At 42.6% G+C, this 19,625-nt stretch overlaps 1 protein-coding gene across 2 annotated transcripts; it reads left to right on the forward strand.

Moving 5' to 3' along the window:
* Positions 1 to 1,494: 1,494 nt before the first annotated feature.
* On the forward strand, positions 1,495 to 19,398 carry lrrc17 (leucine rich repeat containing 17). Of its 2 annotated transcripts, none has more exons than XM_028398702.1 (5): positions 1,495 to 1,772; positions 8,575 to 8,917; positions 9,687 to 10,173; positions 17,159 to 17,314; positions 18,420 to 19,398. In XM_028398702.1, the coding sequence occupies exons 2-5, from the start codon at positions 8,651 to 8,653 to the stop codon at positions 18,863 to 18,865; spliced, it is 1,356 nt and encodes a 451-aa protein (XP_028254503.1). In that variant the 5' UTR covers positions 1,495 to 1,772; positions 8,575 to 8,650; the 3' UTR covers positions 18,866 to 19,398. The 2 variants fall into 2 exon arrangements, with proteins under 2 accessions (XP_028254503.1, XP_028254504.1); XM_028398703.1 differs by lacking the exon at positions 1,495 to 1,772 and adding an exon at positions 8,165 to 8,293.
* Positions 19,399 to 19,625: the final 227 nt, after the last annotated feature.

Below are 19,625 nucleotides of genomic sequence, written 5' to 3' on the forward strand. Positions count from 1 at the left end.
GTCAAAAGTTCAAAAGTTGACCTTCTTTAAAGAATGCATTTAAGGCATTTTAACAAGCCGCACAGCCGCACATCTTCCCGCTGGCAGCCCAGCTGGCCTGGCACACAAACGGGCCTTCTGATCCCTGGATATGAACAAACACAGGCACGCAGGTCTGAGGGTTCTGCATGAACACACTGAGCCGGCTTATTTGTCCACAAGCTGCTGCTAAACAGAAAGGTTGACGGTTATATAGCCCAAATAAAAAAAAAAACTCCATCCCAGCTTGTCCTACTTACTAAAAGAGTTGTTCAGATATAAGTGCCCTCAAGGCGTTTGAAGTGTTTGACAGTAAACAATCCCTAAGGTGGTCCTAATATGGAGCTGTTTGACTCAGTGTTGATCCGGAGAAGAGAAGGGAAGAAGAAAAGAGAAGAAGAAAAGAAAAGAGAAGATTAGAGTAGTGTGTTGATTATCAGGGGTGTCCTCCAGCACCATAACACAACACTGTATGCCTTTTATTATTGGCCTTATTAATGCTGTGTTATGTCACTGTGGCTTGTCTATTTGAAAATTCCCGGTCACCTCCATGCCAGCATGCTATTAGCTCTAGTTAGACTACACACAGCAGTGCTTTTAGTTGAATGCTAATGCTACCATGCTCATTACTTTATAACTTCTTAACTTAGTATTTTCATCTGATTGGCTGATCACCAATATTTCATTTTAAAGCCAATATCTGCTGACATCTTTGTTATCATCCTATGTGATCATACAATTCTCATTTGCTTGTATCTGTGTGATGAATGTTTATATGTACTTGCAGTGTGCTAACAAATTTTGCACATGCATTAATACATTACACACACATGAACTCTACACATGCTGGATCATCAGTAGGTATTTCCACCTGAGGCCTGAAACATGGACTGATTGTCCAGCCTTACCATACGGGCATCGTGGCTATAAGGTGTGTGGTTTTCCACTCTTGTGCTAGTATAAATTGTAAACTGTTTACAAAACCTTGTGAAACCACAAGTGCTGCCTGAAACATGGACACGGTAACATCGTCCAAGGCCTAATAAGAAAGGAGAGAGATCTTCCACTGCAAGCAGCGATCAAAGGCAGATGTTGGAAATGGACCAAGGCTATTTTGGACGGAGTCTGTGAAGGTTTACAGTACATCTCTCTAAGGCGCTCCGTTTTCTGCGAGCACATCGCTGTCTGAGGGGTGTTTTTGCTTCTGTGCCACCCGGATGATTTCTCTCAGGCTATAGTGATAACTTGGGGTAAGTCCAGAGGTTTTAACAGAGGGGACCGGTGCAGGGGTTGCAGCCCTCCTTCACATGTGTGTGTGAGTGTAACGTTAAACCAGACACAGCGTCCTATGAGATTCAGCCTCTTGCTCTTCACACTCTCAGTGCGATCCAGCTGAGTGGGTGAAAAGAAAGAGAGAGAAACAGAGAGAGAGAGAGAGAGAGAGAGAGAGGAGGGGGCAGGTTGTATAAGGCAGTAGTCAATCACTCAGTTTAGGCAGTAAAGAGAGAGAAAGAGAGAGAGAGAGAGAGAGAGAGAGAGAGAGAGGGAGGGAGAGAGAGAGCGAGACAGGGTGGGGGGGAGACGCAGCCACTCGGTCGTCCCTCACTGCAGGCTCTAAGTTTACAGGCAGCCAGGCAGACTTTCTTGGCTTGGATGCAGCGCCTATGACAGGATTAGGAGCCTGGGACGCAGGACCAACCGGAGATCTGCAGGTCCTAGTGGTCGAGCCCGAGCCAGATTCTCACCCTGCACAGGTAGGACCTAAAAACCTGCACATAGAAAGCCCACAAAAAGTGCATTGTATGAGGCAATCTGCAGCTGAAACAACAGCCAACCCCACAAGTTTCTTTTTTCTGCCATTATCCAATATGCAAGACATGTTTTGGCACCAATAATAATCTACAATAAAGGATCATTTCTGCCTGTTTTTAAAGCTTAACAAGCCCCCACTTTTCTCAAACGTGTGTTCATTATAGTCAATGCAGCATCATAAGTCTTTGATTCTCTATTGATTAATTTATTGCAGATTAAATGGCAGGTATTTCAAAAGTGATCATTTGAATAATCATGGACCTTTTTTTCTCATCACTCTGAAGTTCCGGCTCAGCAGTAGTTTTACCTGCTACAGACTACAAACGTTACGGAAGTTGACTAGGTTTACGGTGGGTCATCACACTCTGCCATCCATTCCATAATGCTTTTGTTATGCAACGCACCGTGATTAACGAAGCTACAAGCTTCGCTTCTGCCAGAGCGATAGGGGTTAATTCCACCACTTGGACCCTTTCTGTACTGTAAGGAAGGAGTTCTGCCCACCAAGTGACTCATGTTCATTGAATACAAAGCCAGTTTTTATCTTGTTAAAAAGAAGTACAGCAGGATTAGCTCAAACATTTGTGGGGCATGATTACAAAATGCTGAAGAGGGAGCCAAGGCTGCAGGGTATCTGGCGTGTTTCTGAGGCTTATATGCCCCTGTGTAACTTTAATTTAATGCAGCACAGAGCAGGAGCAGCAGCAGCGTGTGGTTTCACTCTGGAATTCTACACTGAAGAAGAAGAAAAAAAACAAGAAGAGAAACGTGCTTGACTTGCAAGTTTTACTCTGATTACAAAGTGCAGAGAGTCTTTCACTGGAATTTCTGCTGTTTCAGCTGTTAAATGTTGAAATGTTGAGCCCTTTGTAGTAAAGAGGAGCACAAGTGGGAGAATTCTGGTGTGTGTGTGTGTGTGTGTGTGTGTGTTTGTGTCTGGCACCAATCCAAGCCAGTCAACATACTTACTGGGGGGGGTGTGTGGGAGGGTGTATGTGTGTGTGTGTGTGTGTGTTTAGGCTCTGTAAAACATCTCATGACAGCATATTTACTCCCTGATTCTAATGAAGCAGTTAAAAGATTACTGATAAATAAAATAAAAGAATAATTGTAAAACAGTTGACACTCAGTCTCAGGTCAAACCTGTGTTATTTCACTTTAATCTAGTCTACATATAGACTGTCTATAAAGATGGATGACATGACAGCTCTCCAATAGTGTGGCCAACATAACTGGATTGCCCCCTAGTGGCTGGCAACAGTATAGGTCATAAACCAAGTAAAGTAAAGCCAATAAAGCCAAATTAAAAACTCAAACCAGATATGCTTTATGGCTTTTTAGCTTGTTTTTATTACAGTCATCTGTGTTGCAGGGTAAAATGTTTTTATACTTATGTTTTCAGTAACATCACAATCAGCAGTCAAGCTACAAAAACAGTTGGATGGTGGAGGTGAAGCTGCGTCGTCCATCTTTATATACAGTCCGTGCTTTATTGTGCATGGAGGTTTGAGGAAACCTGCAAAATACTAAGTACACACACTAACATCTGTGAAGGTGCATCTTTACACAGTAGTCTTTTTGTGTGCACGTTAGGACACACCAGCACATTTGGGCTTGTTTCCATCAGAACTTCTCCTTCTGTTGTTTATTTTTGTGAGCTTAGCAAAGTGTCATTTTTTTCTGCGTCTTCCTCCACTGCAGAAATGTCTGCTTTCAATTAGGCTCTCAGGGATGTGTGAGGGTTCTCTCAGCATATGTCTGTCTCTGTCAATGCACCTATCCTCTTCTCCTACATGCTCATGGTCTGGACTGTTGTATAACCCCTCTCTGTCTTTTTGTAATAGCTTGACGGCAGATCGGTTACAGCCACAGACCTTTACACAGGGGAAACGTAGTCCAAAGAAAACAGCGTAAGGTCAGCTTGTTATGAGGCCTGCTGGCACACCAAATGAAAAAAAAGCTCGTTCCTCCTTTTTTTCTGTAATGAGCTGCCTGAGTTGACCGACTGACGCCGTCCCTGTTCGTGCATTTGGGACATGTTGCTGGATGTTTTACATTTTTTTAGGTGTGGCTAAAAAGAAGAACCTCATTCTGGTTTTTATAGCCTCTGTGTTCTTGTTCTCACTTTTTCTCTGTAACACAGTGATCCCTGTGTTTCTGAGCTGTTTCTTCTGGATGTCTGAACTCTTTCCATCCTCAGTGGTCTGTACAGTGTTACTGTAGCATGAAGGTCCCCCTGCGGGCAGCAGCTGTGCGGTTGGAACTGGGAGCTGCTGAAACAGTTAATCTAGTCCTTTATTTTGTGGAAGATCTGTCTGAGGGTCCTAAACCAGGTAAACAGGGCAGGTGTTTTACAAGTTCTTCAATGGCACTGGGCGGTCTTGGACCGCATTGAAGGTGTCAGACCAGTTGTTTTGCTTCATCTCCTACACAGAATATGTGTGTTGTTGTCTCTTGCCTCCACTCGGATTTTGGATTATAAAACCTGAGTTTCAATATCAATAAAAGCAAACCAGTGTCAAAACAAACCAAACAAATCTCGGCTCCTTTCCAGCTGGAAGTTCCCCTGAGCTGACACTGTAATATTTTCTGTTACACTCCTGACTTTAATCTCCTCTTTAGGACTTTTTCTTACTTTTCTCTCCCCCTGTGGTTTCCTTTTCAGCCGGAGACAATGTTTTCATATGGTTTTTACATTGGTGAGCAGCCTCCATCTGTATTTCTGTGAATCTGAGTCAGTGTCTCTCTCCTCTCAACCCCTCTTCCTGATGTAGGTGGCATGTGTTGTTGGTGTTAGAAGCCAACCTTGTCTGTGTTTCCTCTGGTCTGGTGAGGCCAAATGACCCTTTTGAGCCCACACAGACGATTCAGAAAACATACAAAGACAGAGAATGTGTTGTTTGTGTTCATTCACATGCAGCACTACCTCTGCATGTGAACTAAACCTATTTTATACAGTATGTGTGTGTGTGTGGTTGCACCAGTTCATTCACAGATTTGCCCTATGACCTCCACTGTTTTGGTAAAGCGGTTACTTGCTAATATGACCTCAGAACTCGAGGATTTTATGCCTGAGCTGCTGGATGCACAAACACAAATATAGTAGGTAGCTAGTGTAAAAAGAAGCCCCTGTAGGGAGATGCCACTACAAACACTGTTCATTTAACCAGGGGCTTCATGGAGACTCATGCATGGCCTGCTGCGAAAAATAAATCAGTTGTAGCCAATAGGTTGAAAGCTTTTTGTCGATGCTTTCATCTAAAAACAACGCTGTAAGAGAATTAAGTGCATGTCCCCGTGCACTGCTCTCAAGCTCCTCTCAGAAAGGCACAGCAGGCCGAAGACATAATTTATTCAGTGTTTTGATTAAGAGCACATTAGTGTTGAGTGTTTGCTGTCGCTTATTTGTCTTTGACTTTGTAAATAGTTTCACTTTTTTAAAAAGGCCATAAGGAACGGTTCATGCAAATGATCAAATTCTGATTTTTTTCCATTTGCTCAGCAGTTTTGGACAAAGTAAGTGTTGGCTCAGTGATGACATAATAATCACACTCACTGTTAGTTCAAATCTCTGAGGGGGTTTTTACTGCCAGATTGTGGTCTGCCTGAAAATTCCAGCCATGTCTAATAATTATCTCCCAGTTTGTTTGCATGCTAAGCTGTGAACAAACCGATAAAACTGTTCAAACACGGAACTACTGTTTATAACGTGCTATCTTTAGCGTACAGAGGTAACAGTGTGAGTCTGGGGGGTCCTGCTGCTTATTCTGACAGGTTTATTTTCACAGAGTCAAAACTGAGAGACACCTTGCTGCCACATTTTATGTCTAGCCCAAACTTTATTCTGGTTCAGGACAAATGGCAGCACAAACAGTCTTCCTCCTTGAGGGTTTCCAGCTAGATGTTTACAGACAGGAGGAGACAAAGTTCTTCGACACTACTTTGGGTTGGCAGAGACTGACCAGCGGTAGCTGGGGACAGGGAAATAATTCCAGACTGAAAGGTTCTAATTTGGGCTGGTATGGGCATGAGGTGAACCGCAGGGATGGGTTTGGCCTGAGTGGGTTTGTGGACCTTTCCTGCTGAACAGCTGTCCGAGCAGCAGTTCACCCGTTCAAAAGGGAAGTGATATATAGCCTGGTAATATATAGCCTGTTTAATCTGAAGCAAAACAAAATGTCTTGATGAAGTCGAGTCCACGTTCTGTTTTCACTCGCTGTTTACTCAAATTTTTTTTGTTAAACAAACAGCTAATATGATAGCTTAGTTTACACAAAGCCCAGACCAGAAACAGTATTAATTTGCTAACCCGGGTCAACAATCCAACGCTCACTAATCAACGACAGTAAGACTGTCAGAGGTTTGAACTGCACATTGAAACATTGGATCCAAGAGCCATTTCAAAATTATTTTTCTAAACAAAGGGAAAAAAAATCATATATTGTCATGCATGCCCCACTAACTCAAATGAACATAATAATGCATCCATCAGAGGATAAGGGGAGTACATCATCTCACATGGTGTGGCAGCATGTCAGGAAACAAAGGGAGAGTGGGGAGAGCACATAGCCTCTTAATACTTCCTGTCGCCTCCCCTAGACAGGTGACCACCACCACCCACTTCCTGTCTCCCACTATCTGAGATTCTTTAACAGTAAGGGCAGCAATTTGAAGTGAAAGTAAACCTTTGTTGCCAAGGAAATGGCGGAAAACCTTGCAGATATGTAAAGTTTTTCTTAATCGTCAAACCAAACCATCATCTTCTTCTAAACCTAACCAAATAGCACTGGTGCCTGCAGCTTAGTATATACTGTACATCCATCCAATCTTTGTGTTGTATATCTCATTGGTGTTGTTGTCAAAGTTAATTAAGAAACCAGTAGGTCCAGGAGACTGGAACACAACTATCAAACCACAAATATACTGTTGCTTTTGTGCATAAAGTATTAGAGGTGCTCTCTTCTGTGAGTAGCTAACCAGATTTGATTGACCATTCACAAAGAAAGCATCAAAGAGGCTATACTGACTGGAATAGCCGCTTTTCACTGCCTGAACCTGTTCAAATAAAGCACTAATATACACTGGAGATCATGTGTCTGGGTCTACTCAAGACCTCTCTCAGTCTAGTCTAGTCTGTAGTTTGTGCTGGCTCGAGGTTCACCTTGTGTTGAAACATGTCCCTCATCAGCTCTGTAAACATGCATGTCAGACACAGAAACATGTGCTCTGCAGTATATGACACGCACAACAATATAAAAGGTGCACAATCATATAAAGACTGAATTCATGAACTTTCTGTTTGAGTAGCAGTTGGCTAGAAGTGTATCGTTCCATGCCACAGCTTCAGCAGAAGAAGCTGAACCTTCACATGTGCTTGATTTGAGCTGATTGATGGTCGGACAGTTAAAGAATGCGTCCCACATGGATACATTCTCAGCTGTTTCTGTCTGCAGCTAGCTAACATGCCCGGTCTGGTATTCACAATGGAACGACACCATCTGCATTGACAGGCTTGTTCCACTGTGTTAGACTGGAAGACGGTAAGAGGGCTGCGGTTTGGTACAGTTGGACTGAGTCAGCACACACATGTGTGTGTGTCTCTGTGTATGTGTGTGCACCGTTTCTTGGCAGACCTGTGAGCATTGCCATTTTACTTCGGAACACACAAGGGAGCCATGACTCACTTATTTTGCCATGAACTAGCACATGCACATATTCACAGTGACTCCAGAACAAGTGGATATGTAGCAAAGAAATGACAATTACTGCCATTATGAAGCTATAAATATGCATATTTCCAGTCTTGGAATTTTCATTTGTAGTTGATGATAGTTTAACAATTTGGCAGTAAAAAATGGAAACATATAAAGGCATTATTTTCACATTTATAAAGATGTTTATTGTCTTTCTGGTGGAGTTAGCTGGCTACTGCCGATATGAAGCTACAAGGTGCTTCGCTAGCAAGAGATCCGGGTCAGGCTAAGTGAATCCTTCTAGTAGATTTCTGTGCATCTTTGACATCAAAGCTGTTGGATGTTGATTTTAGTGATATTTAGAAACATTTTAAACATATATGTGATGTGAACAATTTGACAAATTGCCCCTTTAATCGATGAATGACTGCTTTTTGTAACTTCCTGGAGTCTGTATTGGTTTTCTGGCAACCTAAAGGTGATGATAGGTCTCAGGTCAAAATATTGAATCATGTTGGAAGATGGGATAGCACTGCTGGAACAGTACTAATGTTGGTTTTAGGACATTTAATAGCTATGTCGAATGCAAACGTAAAGTAAACTCCAGATCTTTTTCTTTTTCAAACCGATGTTCGGAAACACATGTTCAAAAAACTATTCCAGCTTCCAAAAACAAAACAAAACACGAATGTTCTCTGACACAGACACAAGTGTGAGTTTTGTTAAGAAGAAAGCATCCGGATGTGTTTCAAACATTGATATGTTAACAGGTAACAAACGTCTGTCTTCTCGTCCAAACCCCCTTCTTTCTTTCTTGTTTTCACTCCCCACTCTACCTTTCCTGCTAATCCTTTCAACATGTGCAGCATTGATTTTTTTAGCTGTCAGCATCCTCCACCAGGAGAAAGCCTACTGTATTTTACAAAATAATTATTCAGTCTCTTGTGTGTAGAACTTGTGTCACACAAACATGGTTAAATGTGACTTTCATTTATTTATTTTTTTTGTATAAAACCTTCCTCTTCCTCTGTTTTTCTCTTCATACACACAGCTGTGACCGCCCCCCTGTGTCCCGCCGGAGCAATCTTCCGACCTAAGAGGCCTGACTTCCTCTCTTCTCCCCCGTCATGCGTCTCCTCGCCACCCTCCTTCTCTTGCTGCTCCTCCGGTCAGCTGAGCCCCGGAGAGGGCGAAGGCTGGAGAAGGGCCCTGGAGGAGGTCGTGCACGGGGCAGAGTCAAGGCCGGCATAACTAGGCGTCAAACTCAGGAGTGTAAGGAGTACATAGAGGCGGGGGAGAAGTACCTGGACTGCCAGGACAGGCAGCTTTCCAATGTGATGCAGGACTGGCCCAAAGATATTCAACACCTACTGCTGGCGAGGAATAAATTTCGGGTATTCACAGTTTTATTTCTGCTAAACTCTTACAGTACCTGCTGCAGTTTAGACCCAGTGTTGTGTAACAAATGGAGTTTTTGCATCATTTATCTGAAAGCCAAGTGTCTCAAGTGTCTTTCTCTGAATGTAAACCCAGCAAAATTGTTGATACCAGGAGCATCTGTGCACCATTTATTTGGGTCCGAGATCAAAAACAGACCTTTCGGCTGTGCTTGTGTGTGTGTTAGCTTGTTTTGCAGGATTTTCACGATGTGTGTCACAGGTGCTGAAAGAACCAAGAGGAAAAACTCTGTGCCAAGAGGTCAACAAATAAAGATCAATTAGACTGATCAAAAAGATCAATAGAATATTAGTTAGAGAGGAACAGATGAACAAAGTGGATTGATATTTATAGCAGCACAACTTTATGTAGCATTTGAATGTTTAAAAAATACAGTGCAAATGATTACACTGTACTTATAGTTGTTTCCAGCTGAAAGGATGTCATATATCCGATTGGACATTTGGGGTTTTTAGTGCAGCTTGCAATACACATAGCCCTCCTGCCTGTTTACGTTAAGCAAACTGATTGCTAGTCTGAAGTAGAGATGCATGCAACAAGGTTTTTGGATATATGAAAATGTTGCAATACCTTCTCCAGAATGTAATTAGCTACATTCATTAGCTGCATTAACAATTTTGCAGAAACATTGCCAGTTTCAATATTCTAGGATGTAGTGTTGTACTTGCTGCTGATCCCTCAAACGAACATTCTCAACCCTTTCAGGTTTTGAGGGACAACATGTTCGCCCAGTTCACCCAGCTGAAGAGCTTAGATCTCCAGCAGAACGAAATTGTCATGGTAGAGGACGGCGCCTTCTCTGGTCTCACCAAACTCACCACCCTGCTCCTCCAGCACAACCAGCTGAAAACAGCCACCGAGGAAATCCTGCTTCCTATGAAACGCCTTACCTACCTCCGTCTCTATGACAACCCCTGGAACTGCCACTGTACATTGGACAGCCTGGTCAGGACCCTCCAGGTGCCTAGCAACCGCAACCTGGGTAACTACGCTAAGTGTGCAGAGCCGGATTCATGGAGGGGTCTGAAGCTAAAGAAGCTGAACGTGGACTCTTTGTGTGTGGACAACAGTCGGTGGGAAGGTGAGAAGGAAGCGCGACCAAGACCTCCACCGAAAAAAGAGAGGTCAGAGGCGGTGTCCATGTGCCACACCTATTTGGTTCCCAACCCACTGCTGGACTGCCGAAACAAAGGTGAGAGAATTGAATTTGATATTATATTTGGTATATATTTGGTAAGATGTTACAAGCATGTCCAACCAGGAGGAGGTCCTGGGGCAGACCCAGGCTGCAGTGGAGGGATTATATCTCTCGGGGATCATTGGGAAATGAAGGTCTGGGTTTCCCTGCTTAAGCTGCTGCCTCAGTGACTTGACTGAATGTCTGAATTTGTTCAGATTGGTTCTCTTTTGTCTCTCTTTTGAACTCAGCACATTAAACTGAAAGATTGTTTCAGCCTGAGGGAATTCCCACATTACAAATGAGCACTCGAACACATCACATGTGTATAAATGGATGGCTTATACCCTTAAGAGAAAGCCATCTTTCATAGGACATTGACAAGCCAAAACCACACAATGCAGCGTTTGTGTTGTGTCAATGCTGGAGGAAGCTTTTTGCATATTTTCCAAATTATTTTTTTTCTACTGTAGAACTTTTTGAATCAATTCTTTATCTGAACCATTAGAAGGTTTCCCTGTTTTTCGCCCATCCATCTCTCCACATCCAGTAATAACTCCCCTCCATCCTTCCTCTTTCTTTCACCATAAAAACTGGATGTGATGTGTCTGGATGCTGCTTAATGCACTGCAGCTGCTGCACATGACATCTAATACATGGCTTTTGCTCTTTTTTCTTTGAGTTGTTAGCAGTTAGTTGCTTTCATTAGCCGCAGTGGTTGTATTAGGTGTGAAATTTGATCACAGGTAGAGCAGATCATTATGCTTTTGTTGGTTTGACAGTTTGAACACTTACACAGACAGTCAGGTATGCAGTGATATGATAGCTTTGAGGTTCACTTAATACACAAACACAACTTGATTTGCTTTGATTTGCAATATTGTCTCAGGCCAAGAGCTCTCTCTGTCTAAACATACACATATAATGCTACATTTGATGTAGCACAGTGTATGTGTGACTTTTTAATGTTTGTGCTTTCAATGCATGAACCACTGTCGCCTTCATGTTTTGGCTTCAAGTTATTTAAACAGCAATGCATAGGGAAAAATGACGTCATCAAACTGTCTCTTTGGGTCACATGAATAAGTTGCCATGAAAAATGGCGGAGAAGTTCGTTTCAGAGCGGGAGATTTTTGCCTTGTAGTTGATCTTCTTCTCAACATAACCAAGAAAGTTCGGTTTGCCCAACTCACTACAGCACACAGTCACTTTCATTAATCTTCTTTCTCTTTGTTGCACATAGTATGATACCATTTGATCTCGAGTATCTGCTGATACTGAGTTCTGATCCAATACTTTTAGAATTCTCTACAAAGGTGAATGGCAGGTCACTCATTGCGCTAATTTGGGCTATCTTGTTGTGATGTCCTGCGCCTTCGCACTTTCACAGGGCATGTAAATGTTGCTAAAATTAATTGTGCAAACCTGTGTGTGTGTGTGTGTGTGTGTGTATGTCGACAGCGCTTACCGCATCAACTGCCCCTTTGCCCAAATCGCACAAATTCTAAATGCTTCCGTTCAAACTGTTAACTTTCACAACGCAACCGCCTAATCCCAGTCTCAAACCCAGGACCTCTCGCACCTAAACCAACAATCACACCCCTACACTACAAGCCAGAGAGCCAGCCTGTGCAGCACTATGCTGGATTAATCTGTTATCGTTGACAGCCCTAATACATATATATCCGAGTCCTGATCGGGAGGTAATGTCCGATTCCGATCGAGTCTGAAACCATGTAATCGGGCCTGGTTTTCAATCACATGATTAGATCGGGACATCCCTAGTTTGCACGCAGACAAATGCGTAACACAAACAAACAAGGATCTGCCTAGGAAAACACTACCATAGATTAAAAAAGACAATGGAAGCAAGTTTTGGATTTCTCTTTACTAATATGTGCTTTGTCAAAGAAATATACCAAAAAGGACAAGAAAAAAAAAAAAAGAAAATCAAAAAAATCCCAAAATGACAGCAGGCTTTGATCAGGTGTCCCATTGCAATTTATACACAGCCTGGTGTGTATCTTTGAGCTTTATAACAGTTTAGGACTGCAGTTGCTGTTTTTTTTTCAGAAATAGAAAAGCCAGAGCAGAGTGGAAACATACTCCGATATCTGTGCCTTTGAACCACCACAGATTTCTGTCTCCACATGGCTCTCACTGGAGAGCAATGATGCACACTGTGGTTAGAGTTGATATGGGAATATTTATTTCAGTAAAAGATGTACAGCTTCTTAGGGATCATATCCAAAAAATGTGCCACTCATGTTGTTGCTCAGAAACCGTCTATAGGCTTGTTTTGTCCCTGGTTCCTAGAATCTGGTCTGCACTCATCATAAATCATAGGTTTCAGAAGTAACATAAATCCCATCAGGTCATTTGAGTAGGTTGCGGCATGGTGAGTCATGTACTGTATATATGTGGGGCGCAGACTGCACACACGCCCCATGATATTATGTCATGTTTTGCCTGGACTTTCTGGATCACAGAGATTGGGCAGATAGTCAGCCACAAACGTCGGTCTGTACTGACAACAGGATTCAGCTCTTTCTGTAATAATATAAAACTGTTGTAGCACTAAGGCAGAAAATAGATTGTGTTTGTAAGGAACGACCCCATCACTGACATCAAGATCAGTCAAACATCCATCTTTGCTCCTGACGATGGAGTTTGAAGCTTGATTGATATGTTTGTGTGTTATGGCTGGTTTACACTGTGTGATTATTGGCTGTCCCAGACGAAAGACGACCATCGTAGGAGAGTCATGGAGATATCTTTGGTCGTGGCTCTAAATTGGTGGTCTTATGTCGCACTGAGACAGGCTTCACGACAGCTGTTGTCAGTGTCTTGCGACCAAAGATGAGCTGAGATAAAATTCTAGCGGTGTCAGAAATTTAGGATTACTGTCTCACAGTGTGACAGCTGCTTCATGTCACATAGTGTGCCATGCGATTGTCTTATAGGATTGATAAAAATAACACAGTTATTAGAGAGGCCATTATAGGACTAGTGTAGCACCTGTTTCAGCACCCTGAGGAGCTCAGTGTCATCTTTCCTGCTACGGACCACATTAGAGACTTCTAAAATGGCCACTTTGAGTCCAAATCTGTTGAAAAATTGACCTCCTCTCAGCATCTTACCTATCTTTACAGCATCTTTACTCTATTAAATCTATTTTACACCAAAGCTGACTGCATAAACCTAAACTAAACTGACTTGCCGTTAAGGAAGTCCCCTGCTAAATATAAACTACTTTACTTCGCCTCTAAAAAATCTTTTCTCCGCTTTAGTGTGCAGAAGGAAAAAAAACTGACCCCAGAGTGATCCTGTCAGCACTGTAAAAAATTTACTTCTTCCTTTTCTGCTGTCTAAACAAAATAAAACGTATTGCAGCACCTGCTCCTCATAGATTCACCACAGAAGAAGGTGTGTATTTCACACTCTGCAAATGTGACTGTAAATGCACTGCTGCAGGCCATTTCATGGAATATAAAGGTGAAGGAATGAGACCTGTAAATCATCAGCAGTGCTGAACTCTAAAAGTGGGATGTGTAGAATTAAATCATCTGCAATCCTGCTCAAATCATTCAAACTATATAAATACTGCTGGGAATAGTGGAACCACCACTGAGCGGCTGCAAAATCATTCAAGACCGCATAAAGAACGCATCCCTATGCATCTCTGCAGGCAGTAATGACAGCCGAAAATGGGGGCTGCTGGAGTGGTTTTCATTGTAAAAAAAGTTGCGTAATTTTGCCGTGATTAAAAACTAAACTTAACCACAGGTGAAAACAAAACAGCACATGGTGTCAGAGGGACTTGAACCATTGACTCCAGAACGACAGTCCACCACTATCCGTATCCTACCTCCTTATTCAGGCCCTGTTAACACTGGAGAAAATCAATCCAGCTAGAGTAGGACTGAATCTGGATAGCCTTTAAACTGGATACGTTCAGACCTATTTTCCAATCTGGCTATCACACACAGGTATTCAGCTTAACCCGGCTTGGTTGTTGTCCTCCAAACTGCTAGGTGGCGGCTCTTAATGTACAGAGTCTGTCCATGCCACAGTATGACAGCGTGCACGCATGCGTCGTGTTTTTTTTTTTTTTTTTTCCCGTGTCGCTCGTTCTTTTGTTTTTTTTTTTAGTTCAAAAAGCAGTTTATTCCAAATTCAAAAAAATATTGAAAAATAAACTCGGGACAAAGCTGACGTAGTTCGATTGTTGTTTACATACAGCTTTTGTACGTGACCCGGACACTGGAAGTATGACATAGCTAGTGGGATTCGCTAACCGCATTTGCGTTCAGACCTGAGCCAGATCTAAGCCAATCCGGCTAGATCAACCTCCGAGAGGTGGATTGAAATCAATCCGCATTGTTCAGACTCAGAAAAAATCTGGATGTATCCAGATATGGTCCGAATCCTGCTCTAGCCGGATTGATTTCCCTAGTGTGAACGGGGTCTCATCAGAGTGTTGTCCTTTGCTTGGATGACATAGGGCAACATGTCCATATGTTCTGTTAGCATTAGCATAGCCATGTATGGTATCTGGTGGATGTATATATTGACCAAATGTGGTGTTTTATATGGCTGTTCCGCCCAAACACCCATCCACCCTTAACTTTTGGCATAGCTTGGCTGCTGTATTTGATGCCTAACAAGCCTGTACTGCAGTCAGGGGGCATTCAAGATGCTTTGGCCATGGTCTTGTCACCTATATTTATATACAGTCTACATGTGACCACCAAGTTATACGTAGTAGACCTTTTATAACACTGAACTAAAAACTTGGATTTCCACAATGGAAGAGCTTTTTAAAGGGACAGATGTTCACTAGAATAATGACTCCAGCAGATTGAGCAAAGGCTCAGTCCAAACCCACTTATGAATGACTTCCCTGACATGTTCTCTCTCCTTCTGCCTCTCTCATCATTAAGCCAGCCATTTGATGGAGGTATATCTAGTATGTAGTTCAGTTTAAGGTAGACAAACTTATACAGACTAATAACTTTAACAAAGTGAAAACAAAGGTGGGACACAGACACACCAGTAGCAACACAGACGAATTGACAAAGACAAAGGGGAACACAAGACTTAAATGCACAAGGTGAACAGGACACAGGTGAACACAATCAGGGCGGGGTAGGCAATCAAAAATGGAGGGAACACAAAGTAAAACAAACCAAAAGATACAAGGAAACAGGGAACTTCAAAATAAAAGAGGAATCAAAGCCAAAAGCCAGGAATCAGCACCAAAATAACTACCATACAATGAAAACCAACACCACTAAACAAGGGATTTATAACAATATCTTCACATTTTAACTCATTATCTTTAACATTAAATGCTGGACTTTCCTGAAAAAGAGCTAAAAAGTAAGATCATTTCTGTCGTCTTATCCAAAGTACTGTCACCGGTGAATACACAAGTGTCTGAGATTACCCTCATTGACTGTACAGCCCCAGATGTGTCTTTCATGCACAGAGAGGATTTGGTTTTTTGGCTCAAAGTTTGAAAGTCTGATTTCTCACAAGGGAGCCTGGGAATTCGATGTTCGAGTCTGATAGGATTTTCCCAGCTTTTTGTTTGTTGCAGACACATGAACACCTAAAGACCAGCTGGGATTCTCTTCCCTCTCAGAGGAGAAAGTTCTCAGACCGATAGCTTCCAAACTCTGTCTGATCCACGTCTCTGTACATGTCTGCACATCCACATCCACATCACATAACAATGATCATGACATTTCCTGTGCCATCTGTGTGCATGCTAAAACTGTGTGTGTGTGTGTGCATTGCAATTAAAGTCAATGATGATTTATGGCACCGTGCCTTCGTGATAATTGGCTGCAACATCTGCGGCAGTAAAGAATAAAGATAGGAACATCTGCACTATAAAACTGTCCATAAGCATTCTTCTGAGCACATTATGCAGACTGTGTACATAAATACATGCAGGAAACTAGTATTGATGCTCCACCACATGTATTTCATGCACAGTTTTTTTTAATCTACAAAAACACATCTGATTATGTCTCAGCCAGCACTCAGGTCTTATGTTTCCTGTCATCTGCAACCATTTTTGCTTCAGAAACAATCAAGCATGTTGATGATCATGGTTGCAGGGGCCACCTACTGTTTCAAACAGACCTACGTACTGGATCTGTACTCCACTTCACGCTGGTGCTCATTGGGTGTATGGACAGACATATAATAATCTAAATACAGCATATTCCACCAAGATTGGGCCTTATTTTAAATGTTTTGTTGGCTAAACCAACCACTATGCAAGTTTTATCAGCAGCCTTTATGGCAGCTTATCTGACATCACAATGCAATGTGTTGATAAGTAGCAGGGGGGAGTGATCATTAGCAACTCAATGACAAGTGTAGGCTGGCACACGTGGGTGCTCCGACCCCAAAGCACCCATGGAATCAGTGCCTATGCTTGCTTTTTCCCCAGAAAGTTGGCAAAAACTGCACACCATCATGCCCAAGTTGTACCAAGCTATGTAGTTAGCATGATGGTATACAGTTGACTGATCTATATGGACATGATCTGTTTATTGTTCATTTTAACTGCTTCCACCTTTGTAAAAAAAAAAAGCAGCTCAGCATTGGACTTTGATTTAAAACTCCAGAGACTCTGCTATCGCCATCAGATTACACGGAAATCACTGCTTCATGCATTAAATACACAAATGTGACTGTGTGAGGCCGGACAAGAGGAAAAAAATAAAAAAAACCTCCCCCTTGGCACATAAATGAAACACTGTTATACATACTGTCGACCTCGATTCCATCTTGAAAATATAAAATATTTTCCACAACTCACAAAACATCTTGAAAACATATACAGATGCAGACAGATTGGGTTTCCTCTGCTGAATCTGGCTCTTTGCAGTCTCTTCATTTGTTGTTGCACATCTGCCTCAGACCATGTACACATGAAGAATCTCAAGACGTTGTGTTTCTCTTGACTTTCTCCCCTCTGCAGATTTGACTCACATCCCTTCTGACCTGCCATCTGACATCGTGAAGATGGATCTGTCCAACAACAACATCAAACATCTCAGGCCCAAACAGTTTGTGCTGTCCAAAGACCTCAAGCTGCTCAATCTTAGCAGCAACAACCTGAACTATATAGAAACAGGTAACACAAAACTGTCCCTTGAAATGTATGCATAATCTGTGGATGTGGATCGACATTTTAGCTGGATTAAACTGTTGACGCAGTCATGTAATCCTGACCCAGTTGGATTGGTTGTCATAGCAACATAAACCTACAGTATAAAAACATTGTATGACATCATAGCATCAACAATGACCAAACAATTACATGGGTTTGTAGAAACAAATAATCTGGATTAACAAATCCTGGATCTTTCAATTGATGCAAAAGCCAGATATTTTTGTTTATCTCTGACAAATAACAGGTTTAAATATGAATTTAGTTTATTTAGTACCCAGAGGTTAGTTTTAATGTTCCACGAATGGAGAATAGTAAATTTTCTAAATACTAAATAGGTATCATGGATGGGCGAAAGCTGCAGAAGTTATTCATGTCATATCTTGTGAGTCCTTTGACCGAGGTCTGAATGCTGATTGTAACCACACCCCTGGTGTGGCTGTTATCATCTGGTGTGAAAAGGTTGCTTTAAAAAAACGGACCACAGAGGGTCCTCATGCGGTCACAGTGACTTCACACACAGCAGCAGCAGAGCTGGTGGAGGTACGGTGAGATCTCTCAGGTCCCCACCCCCATGCTACTCCTCTTCACCCTGCTGTCTGCACAGTTAAATGATTTAACCATTTATGTAAATGGTCATCAGAGGAAAGTCAGTCCTTAGTGTCCATTTTTAAGTCATATTTCAGTGACTTCCATGTTCCATACACTTCCTTCTCCTCTTCCTCCTTTTTTTTCTCTGCCTCCACCTCCCATTTTCCTCCCTTCCACTGTTTCCGCTCTGTAAAGATCAAAGCTGGGCCAAAGGCTAGCGGACAGCGTGAAACAGTCTCTGCTGTCCCATTACTCCCACTCAAAATTCACACACACACACACACACATTAGTAAAGCAGGCCACTAACAGTGTCTGGAACCTAGCAAAGATGTCAGTAGTAAATCGAGTGTTAGATTTAGATTCTTTCTCAGGTAGGGACTATTTCCTGGGATTTCCTCAGAAAAATCAGGAGTCTTTTTTAGTATTCAGACATCAACATCTGATCTGCTTTGGATGTCTTCTTCCCTCCCTTTTCAGCTGCGTTCGCAGGCCTGCTGTATCTCCGGGAACTCGACCTGTCCAACAACAGCCTCCAATATTTCCAGTACGGCGTGCTAGAGGACCTCTACTTCCTACGGAAGCTCTCGCTGGAGAACAACCCATGGGTCTGTGACTACAACATCCACTACCTGGTCTACTGGCTCAAACACCATCCTGGCGTCTTTTTCACTGGCCTGATCTGCTCGGAACCAGAGGAGTTCAGGGGCTGGCGCGTCGAAGAATATGTCAAAACCTACAATGGGGAATGTCCCAAGGATAAACAAACAGAAGGGACCGATACAGACACGGGGCAGGGGGCACAAGGAGGGTCCGAAAACGAGGCGCAGGAGGTCGTGACGGAGGATGGGGGACAGGGTGAAGTTCTGCCACGGCCTCTGAAGGAGAAGAAGCCAGATACTTTTGAGATCTTCAGGCTGAGTTAGGATGGAGGCAGATCAGAGGGACTGCTGTGGTTTAGCAAAGAGGATTGAGAAGGTGTACCAGCAAAACTGTGGATTCATAAAGGTAGACTCAGTGATATTAGATCAAATCTGTTGTGGGACAGAATCTATTATTTAGGCTAAAGATGTCCCGTTAAACCCCTTTCAGACATGCAGTGGCTTCATCAATCTGTTAGGCATCTGTCTGTCTGTCTGTTTGACAGTCACTTTTAGACCCCGTTCACACTGGGGAAATCAATCTGGCTACAGCAGGTTTCGGGTCGTGACTGGATATATCCAGATTTTTTTCCAAGTTTTTTTCTGAGTCTGAACAATGTGAATCTGGATATATCTGGATTGATTTCAATCCACCTCTCAGTGGTGGATCTAGCATGATTGGCTTATATCTGTCTCAGGTCTGAACGCAAATGCAGCTAGTGAATCCTGTTAGCGACATCATACTTCCTGTTCACGGGGACAGTGTCCGGGTCACGTACAAAAGCCATATGTAAACAACCGTCGAACTACGACAGCTTTGCCCCGAGTTTATTTTCGACAGGGCTACAAAGGAATAAACTGCTTTTTGAACCGGAAAAATGAAAGACCAAACAACATGGGACAAAAAAAACAAAATGCATGCACACACAGTCCTACTGCGGCCTGAATGGACTCTGTATATTATGAGGCGCCACCTAGTGGTTTGGAGGACAACAAAGAAGGACATGTGTGTGTGATAGCCAGATTTGAAAATAGGTCTGAATGC

The sequence above is a fragment of the Parambassis ranga genome, chromosome 2 (genome assembly GCF_900634625.1).
Source record: "Parambassis ranga chromosome 2, fParRan2.1, whole genome shotgun sequence".
Classification (NCBI taxonomy): domain Eukaryota; kingdom Metazoa; phylum Chordata; class Actinopteri; family Ambassidae; genus Parambassis; species Parambassis ranga.